This window comes from Drosophila erecta, unplaced genomic scaffold (genome assembly GCF_003286155.1).
Source record: "Drosophila erecta strain 14021-0224.00,06,07 unplaced genomic scaffold, DereRS2 tig00000126-arrow-pilon, whole genome shotgun sequence".
NCBI lineage: Eukaryota > Metazoa > Arthropoda > Insecta > Diptera > Drosophilidae > Drosophila > Drosophila erecta.
In genome coordinates this window covers 15,413,930-15,433,272 of record NW_020825209.1, presented here as the reverse complement: position 1 = coordinate 15,433,272, position 19,343 = coordinate 15,413,930, and the positions used below count along the sequence as shown (strand labels likewise).

General features: G+C 46.9%; 1 protein-coding gene across 1 annotated transcript; it reads left to right on the top strand.

Moving 5' to 3' along the window:
• The first annotated feature begins 5,857 nt into the window (after positions 1–5,857).
• On the top strand, positions 5,858–7,537 carry LOC6549964. The gene has a single exon (XM_001978666.1). It carries the CDS (start codon positions 5,858–5,860, stop codon positions 7,535–7,537), a length of 1,680 nt encoding a protein of 559 aa, XP_001978702.1.
• Positions 7,538–19,343: the final 11,806 nt, after the last annotated feature.

Here is a 19,343-nt window from a genome sequence, read left to right as displayed (position 1 = left end):
TAACCGAAGCCTAATTAGTTGTAATCATTACGATGTACCGACGTTTTAAAGCCGTCGGTTATGGGTGGGGGAGTGGGAGTGGGTTGGATGGGGTGGATGGAAAACCCTGCCGAGTGGCTCGACATGTTACCGAAAACCGAAAGTGTCAAAGCTTATAAACGTCAGCCATAATTATGCCTGCAGGATAATTGTTTAGACACATGAGCATAATGAAAACATGACATGGCATCCTGCGAGAATCAAAATGCGCCCACCGCCAGCTACCCCCCTCGCCAACCCCCCGCCGGAGTGAGTGTGTGTACTGATGTGTAAATGTTTGCTCTCACACATACTACCATGTTTGCCGTGTGGGTGGCTGTGTGTTGGTATCCTGGCTCTTGGCAACACTTGGGCAATAAACAAGCGCCCAAGGTGGCGTGGTCCGTGAGCAGCGGGAGGGGGTTGGCCGGGGGCGGATGTGCGGATGTGCGGATGTGGATCTGAATGAGGATGAGATGTTGTTTTTCCCGCCCAGGAAGCGCCGGCAGTAAAAAGTACAAGGCAGCAAGCATGCCGCTGCAAGTGTAACGAAAAGTGTCGCGAGATGGGCAATATAATATATATTTTAGGTTGTGCATTAACTCTAAATAGTTGCTTCTCGTGCAAACTGATTTCAAAAACCCTCATTTTTATCATATGCGATTTGCAGCTGTGCTACACTTTTCACTTTGATATTTTGTACATCATTTACTCAGGTTATGAGTCTTAAAATGCGAATTAAGCTTGGCTTGAAAAAGGACATCAAATAATTGTACACTTAGTAATTACTATGCTGAATGCTTAGATCAAGCCGAAAACTTTAGCTGCTGAGATCCTTTTTCGTGAGCGCGAGCGCGAGTTCGTGAACTGGGCCACCGCATAAACGCGGAAAAGAGCAGCGCCGCAAGCGAGTCAAAGTTCATCCGAGGCGGGCGCTTTGATGAAAGGACGTGGGGATGTGTGTGCTGTTGTTGCCGAGTCCTCATAGTGCGCACACACACAGGCACACATGTTAATTACTGTTATCATTATGAATCGCATACAGGACTAATTAGTGTGTTACACTTTCATTTATTGTTCAGGGGGCGAGCGAGCTGCGATGACGAGGCTGACAACAACTCTCTTGTATAACAACCAAAATGCAAACACACACATGCAGCAGAGGGCCCCGCTCCTCTCGCCGCTCTCACACACCCTGACACTCACAACACACACAGCAACGCACACCCACACACACCCACGCATGTTAAGTGTTTAACATAATGAACACGCGTATTACGAGGGAATTAACATGGCATTTAACAACGCAACCGAGACATAACCCAACGAAAGCTACAACAATTTGTAGCTGTCTGTGATTAAAAGTGCGACATTCCGAACATTTGCTGAGTAATCCCAAAACTCCGAGTCCAGATTTTCCTTACATTCCTTTTTAAAGCGAAAATCGTTTCCGTTTCCGTTTCCGCTTTCGTCTTCCGTCTTCGGCGGCCTGAACGGATTTTTCGCCCTTTTTCGGCCAGCCCCGTCGCATTATCGTCGTTCTAGCCACTTCTATTGGATTTTATTGTTATGCTTATGTGGCACTTTTCAGTCCAGCCCCTTCATTTTCCGCGATTTTCCTCTCCGGCTCTCATCACATTGTCATTGCATTCCGCCATTCTGCGCAAACTTTCTGGCCGCGTCCAAAGGAAGCGGGAAAGAAAAGCACTGCAAACTGTTGGCCAACTAAGTTTAAGTAGCTGCAACATAGATTCTAAGGACTTCCGCCAGTCGAGGCCACGACCATGGCCCAAGGAAGGATTCAGGATGCGGTGCACATGGCACCAACTGGAAGCTGGAAACTTAAAATAGTTAACCCACAATTCCCGATTCGAAGCAAGTCAATATACTATATATTTATGCTGTTTAAAATCTGTGATCTCTATTAAGACAGACTCTTGATATTATACGGAATAAAGCAAAGCAATTCTTGGAATATTAAACTAAGAATCTTTGATCTCAATTAATTATTGCAGTTTATTGTATAGTTTTGATGGACAAATTAGTTTCGATCGTATTCATTTTGAAAGCCCAATTTTTAGATATGAAATCGATGTAATTAGAAGAAAATGCTATAAGTGAAGAGACACAAATGGATCGTTTCAAAATATGGTAATATTTTGAAATTCAAATTGGTCTCAGTTCAGCTGGGGCTCGTATTTATCATAAATAAAAATTGAGTTCATTTAACTAATTAACTTTAATCCTGTTTCTTGTGTTAAATCTGACTGCAATCTAGTTTCGCTCGAGCTATTATATCTAAGACTTTTATTGGCCGTGATAACGCTTTATTGCATTCGTTTGTTTGCGCAAAAGCCGTAACAGATAAAATTAAAATAAATTGATTTAGCAAGCCCCAATAATAACATGCATTTAATTAAATTAATAGCGTTACGCATTTTTCAATGATTCGACAGCGAATCAATAATAAACTTAAACAGAAGAAAAACGCCAAACGCCCATATGGTAATCCTATCAGGAGCATTAAATAATTTATCACGAATTAAACAAATACGAGGGCATTTTTCATTAATTTCGCTGCTGTGTGCGATTTGCAGGACGAGCAGGGGGTGTGGTCGATCGGCGGTGTGGAGGGGGTGTGGTGAGCAGCTGGACAGGAGCAATCAAAAATGCAAAATGCAAACATTGTTCGGCACTCGCAGTTAATAAATGGCGTCAAAAGGACATGTCCGCAAATATGCGTGTGTGTGGGTCGCATTGTTTTTTGATTTTATTTCAGATTTAACGAATTTGCTTTCTTCTTTGTCCTCGACGTGGAAATATGCCAGCAATGTTGATGCTGCTCCTGCCACGCCCCCCACACACACACCTACGCCCACCGCCCTCAAGGATGCGCTAATGTTGTGTGGGTGTGTGTGTATCTGTCCATTATGCAAATTAATTTTTGGTAACACCAACAAACACCTTCACTCACTCAGACCAGCATTCGCAGAGGCAAAGCAGCGATAATAGTGTTTAGCCTGCCGACAACAGCAACAACAACAGCAACAGCAACAGCAACAATAGCAATATTAACGAGAATAACAACAACAATGGAAGCGACAACAACAATGTCGGGGGCACCACAAGAATGACGACAAAGTGATGACCAAAAACGCAGTCAGCAACTTTGTGACCATTTGAACAACAAATTTTTCCCACCCCCCGATCCCCCGATCCCCCGATCCCCCAATCCCCCAATCCCCTGACGATCAAGGTCCTAATGCGAGGAGTATGCCGCCCACTTCCATGAACATGTCCATTCCCAGCCCAGCTGCATCTGGCCGGAGAGCCGCGTAGTTTGGGTACCAACATGGTTGTATCGGGCAGACGGGCAAAATGGGCAAGGCGGGGCTGGACAGGTAATACCATTAAAGTACAGGGTAATCCTTCTATGAATCATTTCAAAAACGTGGTTAAACGACAGTGTTCATGGGAACAAAGGAAGATATTAAAATGTCGGGTTTGGTAGTCAAAAACCTCGGCAATCAAAGCATGTTTAAATATTTCCAGGAACTGTCGCTCGGTCAATGGAGCCATAAATACCTTCCAACAATTAACTTCGATCTAAATGAAGCCAAATGTGTGATGAAATCAGATAGCATGGCTGGCAAATGTATGGTTTGAACATGAATTCGGATGGTTTTAGGGAAAACGATATTAAACCCAAGTCCCAGCTTGTTGCAAGGCATTCGAAAGGACACTCGCCGATCATTTAAAGGAGGCTTTGCAGCCCTGGCCAGTTGATGTGGCCGCAAAACACTCGTTCATGAATAAACTTTGCATACTTTGCAGGCATTCATGCGCGGCTGTGTGTGTGTTGGTGCAGCCCCAACACCCCAACACCCCCTGTGTGCGTGTGTGCGTGTGTGCATGTGGTCGCCATCAAAATTGACAAAAATGCAAATTTATTTACAACTGCAGCCAGCGTCAGGGTCGAGATGACGATGGCGCTGCCACGTGAATGAATGCCAATGGCAGCTGAAGGGTTAACGCTGAAGGGGGCGTCCCCCACAAAACAACTCGGCAAAATCAACATGCAGCGCACGGATACAGATACGCGCACAGATACAGCCGCAGCCACACACACACACACACACACACACCCACACACACAGCGACACATTGCACTGACAGTTGGAGCTGTCAAATGTCGCAAGTGTATTTGAAAAACGCGGCGGCGAAATGCGCAAAACATTTCGCCGGCAAATAGTTGCGTGGGCGCTCGTCGCATACTCGCCATTTTTGGCGGCCTTTCCAGGGGGTTTCGCCCAGAGGGGGGCTGCCCAAAGGTGGCACAGGTGAGTGGTCCACTTCGGCAGAAGTAGCGAAACAACTGCTGCAAAATGCGCTGATTCCTTCTTGTTGCCGGACTTTTCCGTTTCAGAGCCAGCTTTCCTATAAAGCAGTTCGATGGCTGATTGTGGCGATATATATATATTGTTGTTATTATATATATATTATTATATATATTAGTTATATATATAGTTTATATAGTTCAGAAGTGTATACCAGAGAACTGCAGCAAGCCACCGGCACTCTAAGTACCCACTAAACACTGGGTGTCTCAGCACCCGGGTGTTTCTTGACACTCTATCTGCGGCAATACCAAACACCCAAGTCCTTTGCCACTCGGTTGTTTTTTGTTACTTTTCGTTACTAACTTTTTTACTAACTACTTTTTGTTACTAGCGTTTCGGGTCAGCCGACACACAGCAACGATCGGCCGTAGGTCATTTCCTGTATTCATAAAATGGGAATGGGTGAATGGGAATACCCAAGAAAAAGATCGGGCACATGTTTTTGCTTTTCGGGCACAAGGAATATTTGAGGTTTAAGAGGTCATTTTTTAATTTATTACGTTTTTAATGTATTATTATAAGCAATAATAACAAACTGGGCTTAAAAAGTATATATTAAATATTTTAAGACGCATTACAAAAGGACTTAATTTTTCACAAGTTTTTAGGATTTAACAAAATTTTTTTTAGTTTTAAAATTTTATTTTTTACAAAATCTGCCGTTCCTGCCATAATTGCGACCTTTTTCGTTGGCTTCAAAATCGGAATTAATCCCAACACGCTAGCAAGTGCACAAGTAAAAAACAAAGATCAATTACCACCCAATTAACACCCGAGACACTCGAGTGTCTACGAGACACCCAGGTCATAAATCCGCGGCACGAAGCACTCGGGCCATAAATGAGTGTCTTTGCCACTTAACCCTTTTTGCGCACTTGCATTCTTCTGACTGTTCGCCTTCTTTTTGTCCCGTTATGAGTGGCGAGTGTGATCTTCACCCGCGACGAAGAGTGTCGTATTGACTTGGGTGCGCACACACCCGGGCGCTTGCAAACACCCTAAGATTTTGACTGGGTGTTTGTAGGTACCCGCGAAGCCCGGTGGTGAGTGGCACTCGACACTCAAATTTTTTGAGTGTGAGTCGGGTGGCAAAAATGCCACTCTTGTAGTTCTCTGGTGTATACTATAGTCTCCCAGTCCCAATGACCCAAAGGAACACACAGCAATCACGTTTTAAACGTAACACATTATAATACCAGGAGATGGAGTTCTAGATTCCAGACGGAAGCCCCAGGACGCACTCCATTCCTCGGAATATGCAGCTCCAACTTCAAGGCTCCAAGGCAAATACCTGGGAGTTGCGACCGATGCACTTGTCCCAGCTCAATTACACCAGATGGCCTCGATAAGGAGTGGTAGTGGTGTGCACCGCGAGGAGCAGAGCACTCTCCAGACAAAATTTCCAGAGCCGGTCAGTCGGTTCCTGCAATGCCGGCGACATGTTGGCCAGCTGGAAGCCGAGCACTGGTCCTCCCGCCGAGCTGCTGGAGCTCTACGGCCTGGTGGTTCATCTGCTGCTGAGGGAAGAGCGCACACTGGTGTACTACAATCCCGCAGGACTCGACTGCAGCTGGGAGGTCCTGTGGCCGCGCAACCTGTCTGCCCATCCGCAGATCGTGTGGCACTCGCACCCGGATCTCCACGATCAGCTTAATGGGCAGCTCCTGGTGCTGGCCTGCCTGCCGATGGACTCCAGTGCAGTACTTCAGCTGGAAGAGTTGGCCCACAGCCTGAGCCACCTGCGGACGCTGGCCCGAGTGCTCATCGAAGTGGCTGGTGCTGATCAGGCAGCACTGGCCAGTAGGTATCTCTCAGTTTGCCTGCAGCGGAGCATGCTGCGAGTGGAGCTGTACTTCCGAGACTACCAGCACTCCCTGATGCTCTACGCCTTCCGCGCTTTTCCCAGCTTCGAGCTGGTCAGGAGGCGGGTTTCCGGCGGACAAGGCGTGCAACTGTTTGCCCATAAATTGGATAATCTGCGGGGACATCGTCTGCGTGTGATGCCGGATCTGTCGCCGCCGAACACCTTTTCCTATCGCGATGCCAGGGGGGATGACCAGGTGGCCGGCTACCTGTGGGACTTCATGGCCACCTTTGCCAGTCGCGTGAATGCTGGTCTGGAGGTAGTTCGTCCCAGTTGGCGAGCAGGTTCGTCCTCGGAGAGCACCTACATGTTGGAGTACGCCGCGAAGGGCTTCATAGACGTGGGCCTGACCACCACGCTGATCACCAAGCGGAATCTCTGGGCCATCCATCAGTACAGCTACCCGCTACTGGCCTCCAGCTGGTGCACCATGTTGCCGGTGGAGGAGCCCCTGCCAACTCCATACTTGTTCGGCCGGATCGTGTGTCCAGCGTTGGCCATGACCCTACTACCCGTCATCCTCGTCACCTGGCTGTTGTTCAGGCATCTGCGTTGCCTGACACGATTGAAGAACTCAAGGCCGGCACGAATCCTGCCCCACCTGCTGGCCCTGCTCCTACTGACCACCTGCAGCGCCCAACTCCTAGCGCTGCTGATCTCCCCGCCCTATCCAGACAGGATCGCCAGCTTCGAGGATCTGCTGCGCGGCGACCGGAAGATCATGGGAATACGGCACGAGTTCTACGACATGGATGCGGCTCTGCGGGCGCGGTATGCCGGCATATTTCACCTGATTGACGATCCCGACGAGCTCTTCGACCTGCGCAACCACTTCAACACGACGTGGGCCTACACCATGCCCTACATAAAGTGGCTGGTGATAAAAACCCAGCAACGGCACTTTGCCAAGCCGGTTTTCCGCTGGGCCTCGGATCTCTGCTTCTGTGACTTCATGCCCACCAGCGCTGTCCTGGCCCCCGACTCGATATACTGGGAGTCCTTGAAGGACTTCACCTTCAGTATCCATCAAGCAGGTCTGATGCGGCACTGGATTCGAAAGAGCTTCTACGACATGGTCCAGGCCGGCAGGATGAGCATCAAGGACTACAGCCAACTGGAGATCCTTAGGCCCCTGAGTATCGGGGACTTGGAGTTTGTCTGGCGGGTCTGTGGAGCATCCATCGCCGTGGCCGCTGCTGTTTTCCTGGTGGAGCTGTTGTACTTTTACGGCAACGTATTCCTCAGCAGCTTGTAAGATATTTTTAAATATTTCCAAAGCAATTTGGTAACAACGTATTATAAGGAAAGTGTGCTATAATCCTGCATACATAAAATATTCAAACAATATTCAGTACAAAATATTATAGTACTTAATAGCACTTTTAATACGAACATTACTAAACATTTATTCATTTACCAAGCTGAACGTAATATTCGAAGAGTACTATCAATTGTTGTTTACTATATTATTAAATAAAATATTAATTTAAACCATCATGGAACGCATTAAATTGATCCGCTCTCTGTCGTAAAATGCTAATAAAATATAAACCTTGAGTAAATGATGCTACTTTCGCCTGAGATTACAATATTATTCATTGCAAAAACTTTTGCATTTAGAATCCCTAGAAATCTGTTGGATTGGCCTGGAAAACTAGTTAAAGTTCATGGGGAAAATTGGCGCAGGCAAATAAAATATGGGACTGTGGAAAAAGAAAACGAAAACGAAAACTAAAGCGAAAACGAAACTTGACGCCAAGGAGATAAAGTCAAATTAGCTCTGTTTGTTTTCCCTCAAACGCAACGAAAAGCGATTAAGTGAAAAGTTCTGTGCACTTTTCCCGCTTCGGAAAAGCGGCGTTTGGCGATGGATGTTTTCCGCTCGATTTGCTGGCAGCGGCAGCATTCAAATTGTGTTTGCATTCGTCTGGAACAGAGGGAAAACTTTTATTCTGTTTTCTATTTTACTTAACTGCCGCGCCACGCCCAAGGTCGTCGGGAAAGGGGCGGCGTGTCAACTGGCAAGTGGGCCCATCAAAGGTCCACATTAAAGCCACGTTTTCAATTGGCGGCGGCTTCTTGTACATACCTACATATGCTCATACATGCTGTATGTTAACTGCCGATATTCAATGTCGACCGCCGTCCAAGTCCTCGTCCTTGTCGTCCTTGTCGTCCTTGCCGTCCTTGCCGTCCTTGTCGCGCTGCTGCTCCCCGCCGCGCCGCCGGAAGTGGCGATGATAACACGCCAGAAAGGAAATGAACACTTTTTGGGCTTTGGGGCAACTCACGAGCACAACAACAGCGGCCAACAACGAATAGGGAACACCCTTTCGACGCCTAGCACATCCAACAGACGTCTGTTTAGCGGGTGATTAGCTGTGAGTGATTAGGCTTACGATTTCAGCTTGATGTTGCTAAGTAATTTAAGCGAAAGAGTTACTGAAAGGTCGCCGAGTAATTAAATATGCGTCATTTATTTGAGCCGTGTGAAAAGTGGCCCTATAAGCCGGCAGAGTATTCGCTGAATGGGGGGCCCCGCCCCCTTCGATGTCAGCTGTCTTCGCCCGTGACCTCTGCCACTCCCCACTCCCCACCCCGCCCCTCGCGCGGCCGTTCGTCTGCCGCCTTTGGGCGTAAATTTTATTGAGGTCGAATTGAAAATGTGGCCAAGTGGGCGAAAGGCGTCAAAGGGGGATGAAATTCCGGGGGGGGGGCAACAATAACAGCGACAACAACTACAATAACAAGCTGGGACAAATGTAACGAAAAATTAAAAGCATTTTATGTGCGAATGGCGCGCGGCGCTTGAAACGAATGCGAAATATGGTAACACGCGATTTGGCGGCCCCAGCTGACAACTCCACCAACCACCACCCACCCCCTCCACCCCTTCAGTGGGACACGGGGACATCCCCACACAACCCCACCCCACCCCACCCCGCAGCCATCGCAGTGCGTATAATTTATGTGGCATTTAATGAAAGCGGAATTGAAATTTAGTGCGAATTTATTAAATGATTTTAAATTGATGTTGGCCTCTGGACCGCACGGCGGGCCCCCAGCCGAAAAACACTTAAATTATTGGCCGGGTGAGGATGAGTTTTGAGGTCGCCGCTGACAGCCGCGCGGCGAGTGTTCGATGGGGGCGGAAGTTCAGGGGTCGCAGGTTCAGGGGCGGAAGTTCAGGGGGCGGATCAGCGCTTGTTGCTGTTTTCAGCGGCTCGCATCGCAGATAATTGCATTTGGACAACAAATTGTGCGACTTGGAAAGCCGAAGAGCTTTAACTTCGATGAACTTCGAACTTTAAGCATTCGATAATAGTGATTCGATGTACATTCAGACTCGATATTGAAAATCCTAGGGGCGGATCAATTGTAATTGAAACCACTAATTTAGCTGGCTAGCTGCCTAAATTGATGAGCGTCACTCATCAACTCGCACAGCAACAAGCGGAAGTGGGCGGCGGCACTGGGGGAGTGGCACATCCGGTTCGCTGGTCGGAAGATGCCAACTGGACTAAAAGTGAAAATTGCGCATTAATTAAATATAAAACGAGAGGAGACCGCGCATCATTAGAGTCGCACAATTAATGCGCATATTGTTGCACATGCAACTCACTCGGCGCCACGTGAAAAACCGCAGAAGGTAAGCTTTTGGCCCAAATGGCCAGTGCTCCTGTTTGCGGCTCGTGTGTGCAATTAAATTGTATAATTTTACAAAATTAACAAACAAACAGAGTGAAAAATTGGTAAATCTCTCTGCAAACAAACGGTTAACATATGTGCGCCAGTGGCGGTGTGGCGATGTGGCGATGTGGCGCTGTCCTGAGCGCGTCCTTCTTGCATTAATCACGCGCACTGCACCCGAATCGGAATAATTTCAGGTGATATTAATTAAAAGAAAAAATACACCCTTAATTATTCACATAAATAATGAAGGACCTGGACGCACAAGAGGCGTGGGCGAAGCGCGCGGCAAATACCACTCATTATTCACACTTGTCGCGCATTCCATCAAACTCGGATTGCAATAGTTCGAAGGGCCTCGAGAACGGGATACATGACCCAGAAGAATCAACGCAGTCGCTTGTTTTACAGCCACTCATTGCTTATAAAGTTAATTAAAATAGGAGAATTTATGTGTACCTACTAATTACAAGTTTGCAGCGAACTGCTCGTAGGAATCGGTTTTATTGTCCCGAAATATTCCTCCGCGTGCGCGGCTTTTTCATTTAAGATTAAATATGGCTGCCGCACATTTGGCATTGCAACAATTAATTGTTCATTGGTTGCAGTACCTTTGTGCCCGCCAAAGAGGCTGCCACAATTTATGGGCTGTAAAGAGGACATGAATAATAAAGTCGCCTGCGAACTGCTCGCTTGCTTTTTCAGCTCGAGTTGGCTGAATCATTAAATCCGTCTGCGGCCTGTGGACAGCACTTATGCCTCATCATCGCCATCGCCATCGTCGCCACCATTGCTGTCATCCGCATCATAACCGACTCGATCGCATTGTGGCGACATTTTTGGGGCTGCAAAAGGGGAGTGAAGAGTGAAAATCGGCCAACAAGTTACCGAACCGCAGCGCCAACAATGGCAGCAATTGACCAACCGCCCAGTCGACCAAACGACCGACTGGGGGTGCGAACAATCCCCGGTTACCAGCAGTTACCAGCAGTTACCCCAGTTACCCCAGTTACCCCAGTGCCCCCCTGCAGGATAACCCGCCCCTCGCGCTGGACTTCCCTTTTAATTCCGAATATACCGCCAAACGCTGGCGCAAAATGTGAGTTATTAAAATTGTGGACTATTTGTTTGCATTTTGCAATTCCGTTGGCCGCCGCCGCTTGCCTGAAATGCCATTTTCCTTGGTCCACTATTTTCTTTTTATTGTTATTTGCATTTGCTGTCGGCTTTTGTGCACTTTTCTTTTCCTTTCTATTTTTTCTGCTCCTATTTCTTGTTTTTTTTTTTGCAGGTTACACTGCAGTTTGCAGGGGGCGGATGAGCACAAGTCCTGCCACTTTTTATCCTTTTTGCTTCGGCGTTCGGCGCGCCTAAATATGTTTTATGTCCTCATTCGAGTGCCAAACGCTGCAGTGGAAATAAAGCCGCACAGTGACTACGTGCCTGCGCCCAGATCGCAGATCGCGAGCTACAGTGAAGCGTCAGCAGGAAGAACTTCAGCAGTCTCGCTTCTCCACTTACAGAACTGCAGCTCAGTTCAGGAGTGGAATCAAATGATTCGATCGTGCCCATTGATATTCGTACTCCCAAGTACACTTACCCAAATGAGGGGACACATGAGGCGGCACCGAGCCACAGTGATTACTCGCGTGCACGACCCGCCACACTGCAGCCAAAACGGCCGGAACGAGAGTGGGAATGCAACAATTTTTATTTGTTCTCGCTTGGCCATGTCGCTCAAACGTTTTGGTTGACATCCCATCAACGTGGCTGTCTGGATTTCGGTGTTTGGTGTTTGGTATTTGGAATTTGGCCCCTGGCTGACTTCTAATGGCGGCACACACACATGTGCTTCCCTGCTTCCCTGCGCCACTGTGTGTGTGTGTGTGTGTCCGGGCATTCATTATTGCTCCCTCCATTGCCCACTGTGCCTGTATCTGTATCTGTATCTGTATCTGTATCTGTATCCGTGTCTCCATCTGTATCTGTGTCCGTGTCTTCACGCTGTTTCCACCATCTCGGTTTTATTTCTGCTGCTGCATTGTGGCACTTATTAAAAATTTTCTGGTATTTTTTCTTGGTTTTTGTTACAGCAGGAACCTTGGAGCCTTTGTCTGTCCACCGAAACCACCCACAAATGGGCGGATGGGCGGTGCTCGGTGGGTGGTGGGTGGTTGTTGCTTGCGGAGAGTGGGGTGGCAAGGAATCTTCTTTTCTTTATTTATCTTTTCGCTCGGTTTCGAATAACAAATCCTTTTGGCTTTACACATATTATGCGGTGGCAGCCCAGCAAGCCCACTGTCATTGTGCAACGTGCAGGCTGCAGCCGTTGCAGTTGACTCCACTTTTGTCAAACGTATTGTTTTAAGCTGAGCCGAGCCCCCAGTCGCGGGAAGGGGTGAAAAGCCCAAGCCGATCCCAATTCGTTCTGCTGCCGGTTTTTCTTCTCTGCACTCGTCGCTTTCCCCGTGGTTTTCACTGCGTGTTTCTTTCCCTTCAGTGCTTCCTTTTTTATTGTTGCCGCAGATTGTCATAGATACAGATGCTAACGGTCTGCCCGACCCCCTCTTCCACCCGTTACCCTTTCCTCCTGCGCCTGTGCCGCCTCAGATACATTTTATTGTTTTTGCTGAGGCACTTCTTCATCAATCTTGGTTCTTTTTTGTGCCCTCTCTCCGGGGGCGCGGCAGAGGGGTAGGCAGATTTCTATTGTCATTGTCGCGTTTGCCTCGCATCTAACAACAATTCCGCATTCAGTGCTGTTGTCTAACTGCATAAATGTCAGCATCAGGCCATTGTCTCAGCTCGCAAGGGCTGCTGGTTCCCAAACTCATTACAACATCATCGTCATCATCGTAACTACCATTATCATCGGCGAGGTGCGCGCTTGGCAACCACAATATACACATCTTAAAGATTTCAACCCTTTGACTTTGCATATAGTACACATATCAAACCAGCTTTATTTAGAGCTTTAACTTGGACATTTTCCAAAATGATGCTAGAATCTACTTCTTCTGTTTACCTTACTCTTGTCGATGGTAAAGAGAATTTGCTTGTATCTCATTTGGATGGTCTTTGAATGAATGACTATTAAAAAGAGCGTTCTATATAATATATATATTTACCACCTGCACGGCGCAAATCTACTTTGCGGAAGAATATCCGGCACAGCTTTCTTCGATCGGGCTTAGGTTGCAAGCCGATTTGCAATGACCGCCTTATCGTGCAGGTACGGTCACACTGGCAGAAAGTGTGCCTTCTAAGCAGCTTTGTTCACATTTCCTCCTTGGCGACTTTTGCTGCCACAGGAAAGGGCCCAACGCACTTCGCCGGGAAATCACCGGTCAAATACGAAGCGCAACAGGGGAGGGGAGGAAAGGCTTAAGCCTGTCAAACTGTTGCACCTTAAATTGCGCCTCTTATTCCCCGGTTCCCGCTACCCGCTACCCGACTCCTCGACCCTTCGTTCCCGAGTCCCAGGATACCAGGGGCCCAGGTTTCCCTGGCCTGGCTCTTATCGCGTCGCCAGTCTGCGCTTCACGCTCCAGAAGCGAAACCGGATGTGACATCCTTTTAAAGTCGGAAGTACTTATGCTTAAGCGTGCGTCGACCAGCGACGACGTCGTCGCCAGTCCTTCGGCGTCCTTCCTCCTTTAGGCGTCCTGCCCTCCTGGCTGTCAACCTGAAATTCCGTCCACCTTGCCACCGCAAACTCCACTTCTTCAACATCCCCGAGTCGACTGTCTTGCGTCATTTTTGTGCTACTTAAAAATTGTTGGCAACATTAAAAACACCATCAGCTGTCCCTGTAGTCCTGCACCGCCTTCTCGTTCCAATTCTCTTCTGCTCCTCGGTCCTCGGTCCGCCCACCTCGTCCTTTCTACGCCCACAATTTGGACGAGGGCCCGGCTAATATGATGTCCTTCGTGGCAAACACATAATGTGGATGGAAGAGCAGTAAAGTCACTAAGAAGGTTCGGTGGCTAGTAACGTCGAATGGATTAGGGATCAGTGACGACATAAGGGAAAAGTATACAAAAAATAAATATTAGTTACACTAATATGTATTATTAAACATCCTGTATAAAGGCAATGTACAACTGCGGTCAAAATACTAGCACTTTCCTCAAACACTCTCTTATAAAATGCACATAGATAGCTTCATGCAAACCTAACCATGCACTTTCTTGATTGTAAGTGCAATAAGTCAATTAAAAAATCAAAAAATAATTATATTATCGTTGGGTTAGGAACTAGCATACTTTTTACGAGTGTGGTGCTATTATTTGGACCGCTACTGCACGTGCTTATGTACCCCAGTGCCCATTCCAGATCGACCGAAACGCCAACACCCGCGGCTCCTGCCCAAATCGCTTAGCACCCGCCGCTCGAACCTCGAACCTGGAACCTCGAACAGCATTCGTCGCTGTCTTTACGGCTATTTAAGTGCCGTGGTCCCAGCCGGAATGCCGGAATGGAATGCCAGTCCTGCTCAGCTCAGCTCAGCTCAGTTCGGTTCGGTTGAGGCCGAGTGGTCGTGGTCCAAGGATTCCCGACTCCGATTCCTGCCGGGTGCCCCGTATTTATTGGAAACAGACACGCGACCGCTGCATATTTTATAAGCGCTAATGTCGGACGCGGTGGAAGCCTCCAAGGCCCCGCAGCCCCGGAGAAGCCACAGGAACTGCCAGGACACCCGGAGCTTTCGGGCTCTCGTTACAAATTGTAATAAACCTGCACATCCGCTGCCATTAAGTGACTTCTAATCAACTTTATGGCATCATTTTTTCAGCAGCCAGGCCGGGCAGCCAGAGTCCAGGTGTTAATGATTCAATAACATTAGCCTTTGATAGCCGCTGGCGTTTGCGAGACAACCACCGACATTAATGTGGTTACTTTCTCTTTATTGAGTTCTTTTTTATGTTTAGAGCGGCAGGAGAGGAGGACAGCTCTGAATGGCTGGGCCGGTCAATTGTTGCGTGACTTTCAATTTGTTAAACATTTTCGCCTTAATGGGCGCCGTCGCTCGCCGGCTGGATGTGGACGGGCGTCCCTAATGTACGCCATGATTTTTGCCTTTAAACCTAATCAATTTGCCTGTCTGGTGACACGGCCACCGACCGGAAGCTGAAGCTCTGTCCCACTCCGCAGTGCAAGTCCGATTCGCTGGCATTAAAAGCAGTCATTAACTTTTAAATGAAGCAACGGAAACAAGATAAGCACGTGAGGTGGCAGGCGAACTCGCGACCCCTGACACGCCCACCACGCCCACCACGCCCACCACGCCCACCAGTCGCCGCAACCAAATGACCCATAATTATTCAATAAGAAATAATAAAGTGCGGGTCAGAGGCAGTCGCAGCCAAACGGGGGCACATATTTCCACTGATGGACAGGCTCAGAGGCCAAAGGAGGGTTTTTGAGGGTACACCGAAAAAAGAACCGGGGGCTTGCCAATTAAACACACTTGTAGTGTCTGAATTAGCCATAATTAGCCAGAATTTGAGTGAATCGAGTACTCTTTTCGTCTTATTATTGACTTTCTGTTTATTAGAAATTGCTTAGATTATTCTTAGAATTCTTATTGAAGAGAAGAATGAAGGTAACTATGTGTGGATCAGTTTAAGATCAAAAATATACATTTTCAAACAAATTGTAAAAACAATTTGTGGTAAAAAGAGCGTTGGAAAAAGTTAAAATAACGTAAATATTTTATTTATTTTATTTAATTAAGAGAGCTTGATTCAAGATTTATAATACCACTATTACTATTTACTATTTGATAATGTACAACCTAGATATATTTATTGTGAACGGTAGGGTATTTTTTTCGGTGTAACTGGTATTTGTTGACGTTGACCCGGCCCAAATGATTGTTGCGTGACTGGCAAGTTTTTTTCAATGAAAATTCCTTAATTTGCCAGGCCATAAGGTCCTCCGAAAGCCTCCTGGTCCCTGGCCCCTGACCCGTGACCCCTGACCTCCGCAACGCCCTGAGGCAATGTTGTCGCTGTTAAGTAGTTACATTTTGTAGCGATTTGCCCGACAACACCAATAAAGCATCAAACACAAGGGACGGCACGGAAAAATAGGGATTTCAATGGGGCAGGGGCCGAGTTTGTTGATTTCCGAACATCAAATTATAGCCGTGAAATGGGGTCCTTTTGGCCCCCACATTCTATTTTGGAGGGGAGGGGAAAGCGAAAACTGACCGAGGGGGGTATTAAATCTCAGATAACTTTCCCACGAGTGACGAACCGCTCTTTCTCTAAAGCACAGTTGTTGCATTTTAATATGTTATAATATATGTTGCATACTTTTTGTTTTATTTCGTGGATTTTATAATTCATTGGTTCAGTTTCTAAACACCGCTGAGTTGGAGATTATGGTGAAACGAAGGACTGCGCGTTTTCCATTGTCATTGACATTGATAGTAATCCAATTTGTTCGAATGTGCCAGAATTCAACAAACCAACACAGCAATTTTTCTGAATGGGACCTAAAACTAGAGTAGAATCCCTAGATGCCACAAACGCAGAACAATGCCGATAAGTTACATGCCCCATAACCCAAACGCTATCAAACGACAGCCCATCTCCAAAATGATATAGTTTTCAACACGCATCTTTCGGTCCCGCCGGTATAAAGGGTTTTGAAATCTAATTGTATGATGTGCTGCCATCTATTTCGAATGCGATATGATTATTGTCCTTGGCAGGATGCGTTGCGGATTTGTGGAAACAGGAACCCACGGCTTTGTTATGCAAAAGTTTGGGGCCAAACAGGATGCGGGGCCTTCGGAGCCCTCAGACAGTATTTAGTGTCACATCATTAAAATCGACAAACAACTTTTGCGAAACAACAATTCAGCAGAAACTACGTTGCTACATCCGCCCGGCCCATCCGTTCATCTATTCAAACTACGAGCGAAAATCTACAAAATTAATGAGTCATCGTAAAAGTTAACAACTTGCACAAAATTGTTTATCTAAAGTGCTAAGCTCCTCCGTTGGCAACTCTATAAATTGATGTCCTCGATTGGATTGCTCCGGCAAAGAAGGGTCTCCACATCGCAAAGGAGCAGGGAAACGGGGTGGTACACGCAGACGTAATCACTTTTTAAGTGTTAGACAATTTATGATACATGAAAATGTTTTTCCTGCTTAGCACACACACCTTTTGCACCCGTCGTAGGTTGACAGTAGGACTCAAAGATTACTTTGGGCTCGGTTTACCTCAGTCCTGCTCAAAGGGTTTTCCCCGACCCCCGACGTATTCCTTGATGTATTTACATGTTTCGGAGATGAGTGCGTGACTTCCTTGGGGCCCAGCACCCCAATCCCTCCCAGGAACATACATATTTCTTTCCGTATCTGGTGCCGGAATCAATTTGCTTAGCCGGAGTAGCTGCGCCCAAGTCGGGCTTGCACCGTGAGCGGAGTGATTCGGAAGCCGACTCCACTCACGCTCCCACCGCTGATGTAATTCCTCCTGGGTTGTCAGCGCAATAAACACCTCAAAGTTGATGACATTTCATTAAGCCCATGGTGGGGTCGCGGGAGGAACTGGCTGGCGTGCCAAATGAATTTACTTATGAAGCATGAAAGTGGGTTTCTTTGGTTACTTTCGGGTATAGGCAGACCCCATTTCGCACATTTTGTCCCAGACATTGATGAAAATTTTCGTGTTCATTTGGTGAAAAGGTTTGACGACGTCGCCGTAGCCGCCGTAGCCGCCGTCGACGCATTGAATTTCATTAAAACAAGCGCAAAAGTGCTTTTACCTAGCCCACCTAGCTCAACTGTGCCCATCCACCCACCCATCCATCCATCCACGCCCACTTTCCCACACATGGAAGGACGACTTATGATACGCAGCGGATCCTGCCAGGACTCTCACTCTCACTCTCATCTCGAGCTGGCTGACTAAGTGTTGCCGCCTTTTTGCCTTCATTGGTCTCCTTGATTTGCCTAAGTGATGTGTGGAAGGGAAGGGAAAACCGGCTCCGAGAAAGGGGAAAGGCAGGAGCAGGAGTCCTTCTTTAAGCACCTGGTAAGTGAATTTCCCGAAGGAAGGAGAGCGCCAACTAAATGACTTTGATTGCAAAAGCCGCAGTTATTTAAGTTATTTAACGCTCCTTTGCCGCCAGCAGACGTAATTATATTTTGAAAAGGAGGAATCCAGAACATAAAGGACATCTCAGCTGTTCAAAGAGAGCTTCGCCAAAACTATCCGCCTACTTTACTGCCCTTACCAGCGGAGTGCTGATTTTCAAGGTGATGTGCAAGGATATGAAGTGTAGAAAACTTGTTCTTACCTCCTAAGCAATCTAGTACACCAGTACAAAGTTGAGAATTCTAGTGACGCCTATCTACAGCACACAGTTGCCTTAAATTTGCCAATAACGCTGAAGTTGGTCCCACAATATTTTATTACCTACCAAACCGGTTGAAAATTAAGTAAACGTCTATGGAGACTTCTGCTTGCATGTTTCCACCTCCCTTGCACTTCATTTAGGTGCGTAATAGGTATCTGATAGTCGCGACACTCGACTACAACGCTCTCTCACTTTTATTAAATCCTATTTGTTAATTTAAATAAATTAATTAAAATGAAGCTATCTAAATAAACGTAGGTTTTTTTTCCCATAAGCTCTCGTAGTGTTTCACTTTCCTCAAAATAATAATATGCTCAATAATATAATATAAGGTTTGAAAAATCATGTAAAGTCGGTTTATATGAGTTCTGTATGAGTTCCAAAACAACTCCATATTTCTGCAAGCATTCATTTTGCATAAACCACAAATATGCAAATGATCAAGCCATTCCGCGGAATAAACTAAATCTTGCACTAAGCACTTACATACATATTAAACGAGTATTACCTTGTTCATAGTGGTTTCTTTTAGTATATCTACAAATGAATACACACCATTGTATTAAAAAATCATACCTAAAAACCAAGAAACAAAACTATCAAAACATTACATATTTAACTAATTGGTTTCTGTTTTCTTTTAGAATGATGCTAAGCCAATGATAGTCAACTGAGCAAGAGCAAGCTGTCACTTATGCAGATCCCTGCGTTTCAAGTAAGGCCAAATGCTCTGGTAAATGAAGCATCTTCAAAATGTTGCTGGCAACATGTTGCCAGAGGACAAGCCCAGACGCCTTCGCCGCCACACGAGGCGTCCTTCGGACGCAGAGGCTCGCTTCGGCTGGCTTCGGAATGGCAGGCACAGGAGACGGGACTCCACAGTGCCAGGACATCGGGAGTCGGGAAAATTGGAAATCGGGACTTCCGTGCTGCCGAAGGACGAGCACATTGCGCTAGGTCGGCCCAATGCGAAACGCGCTTGGCGCGACAG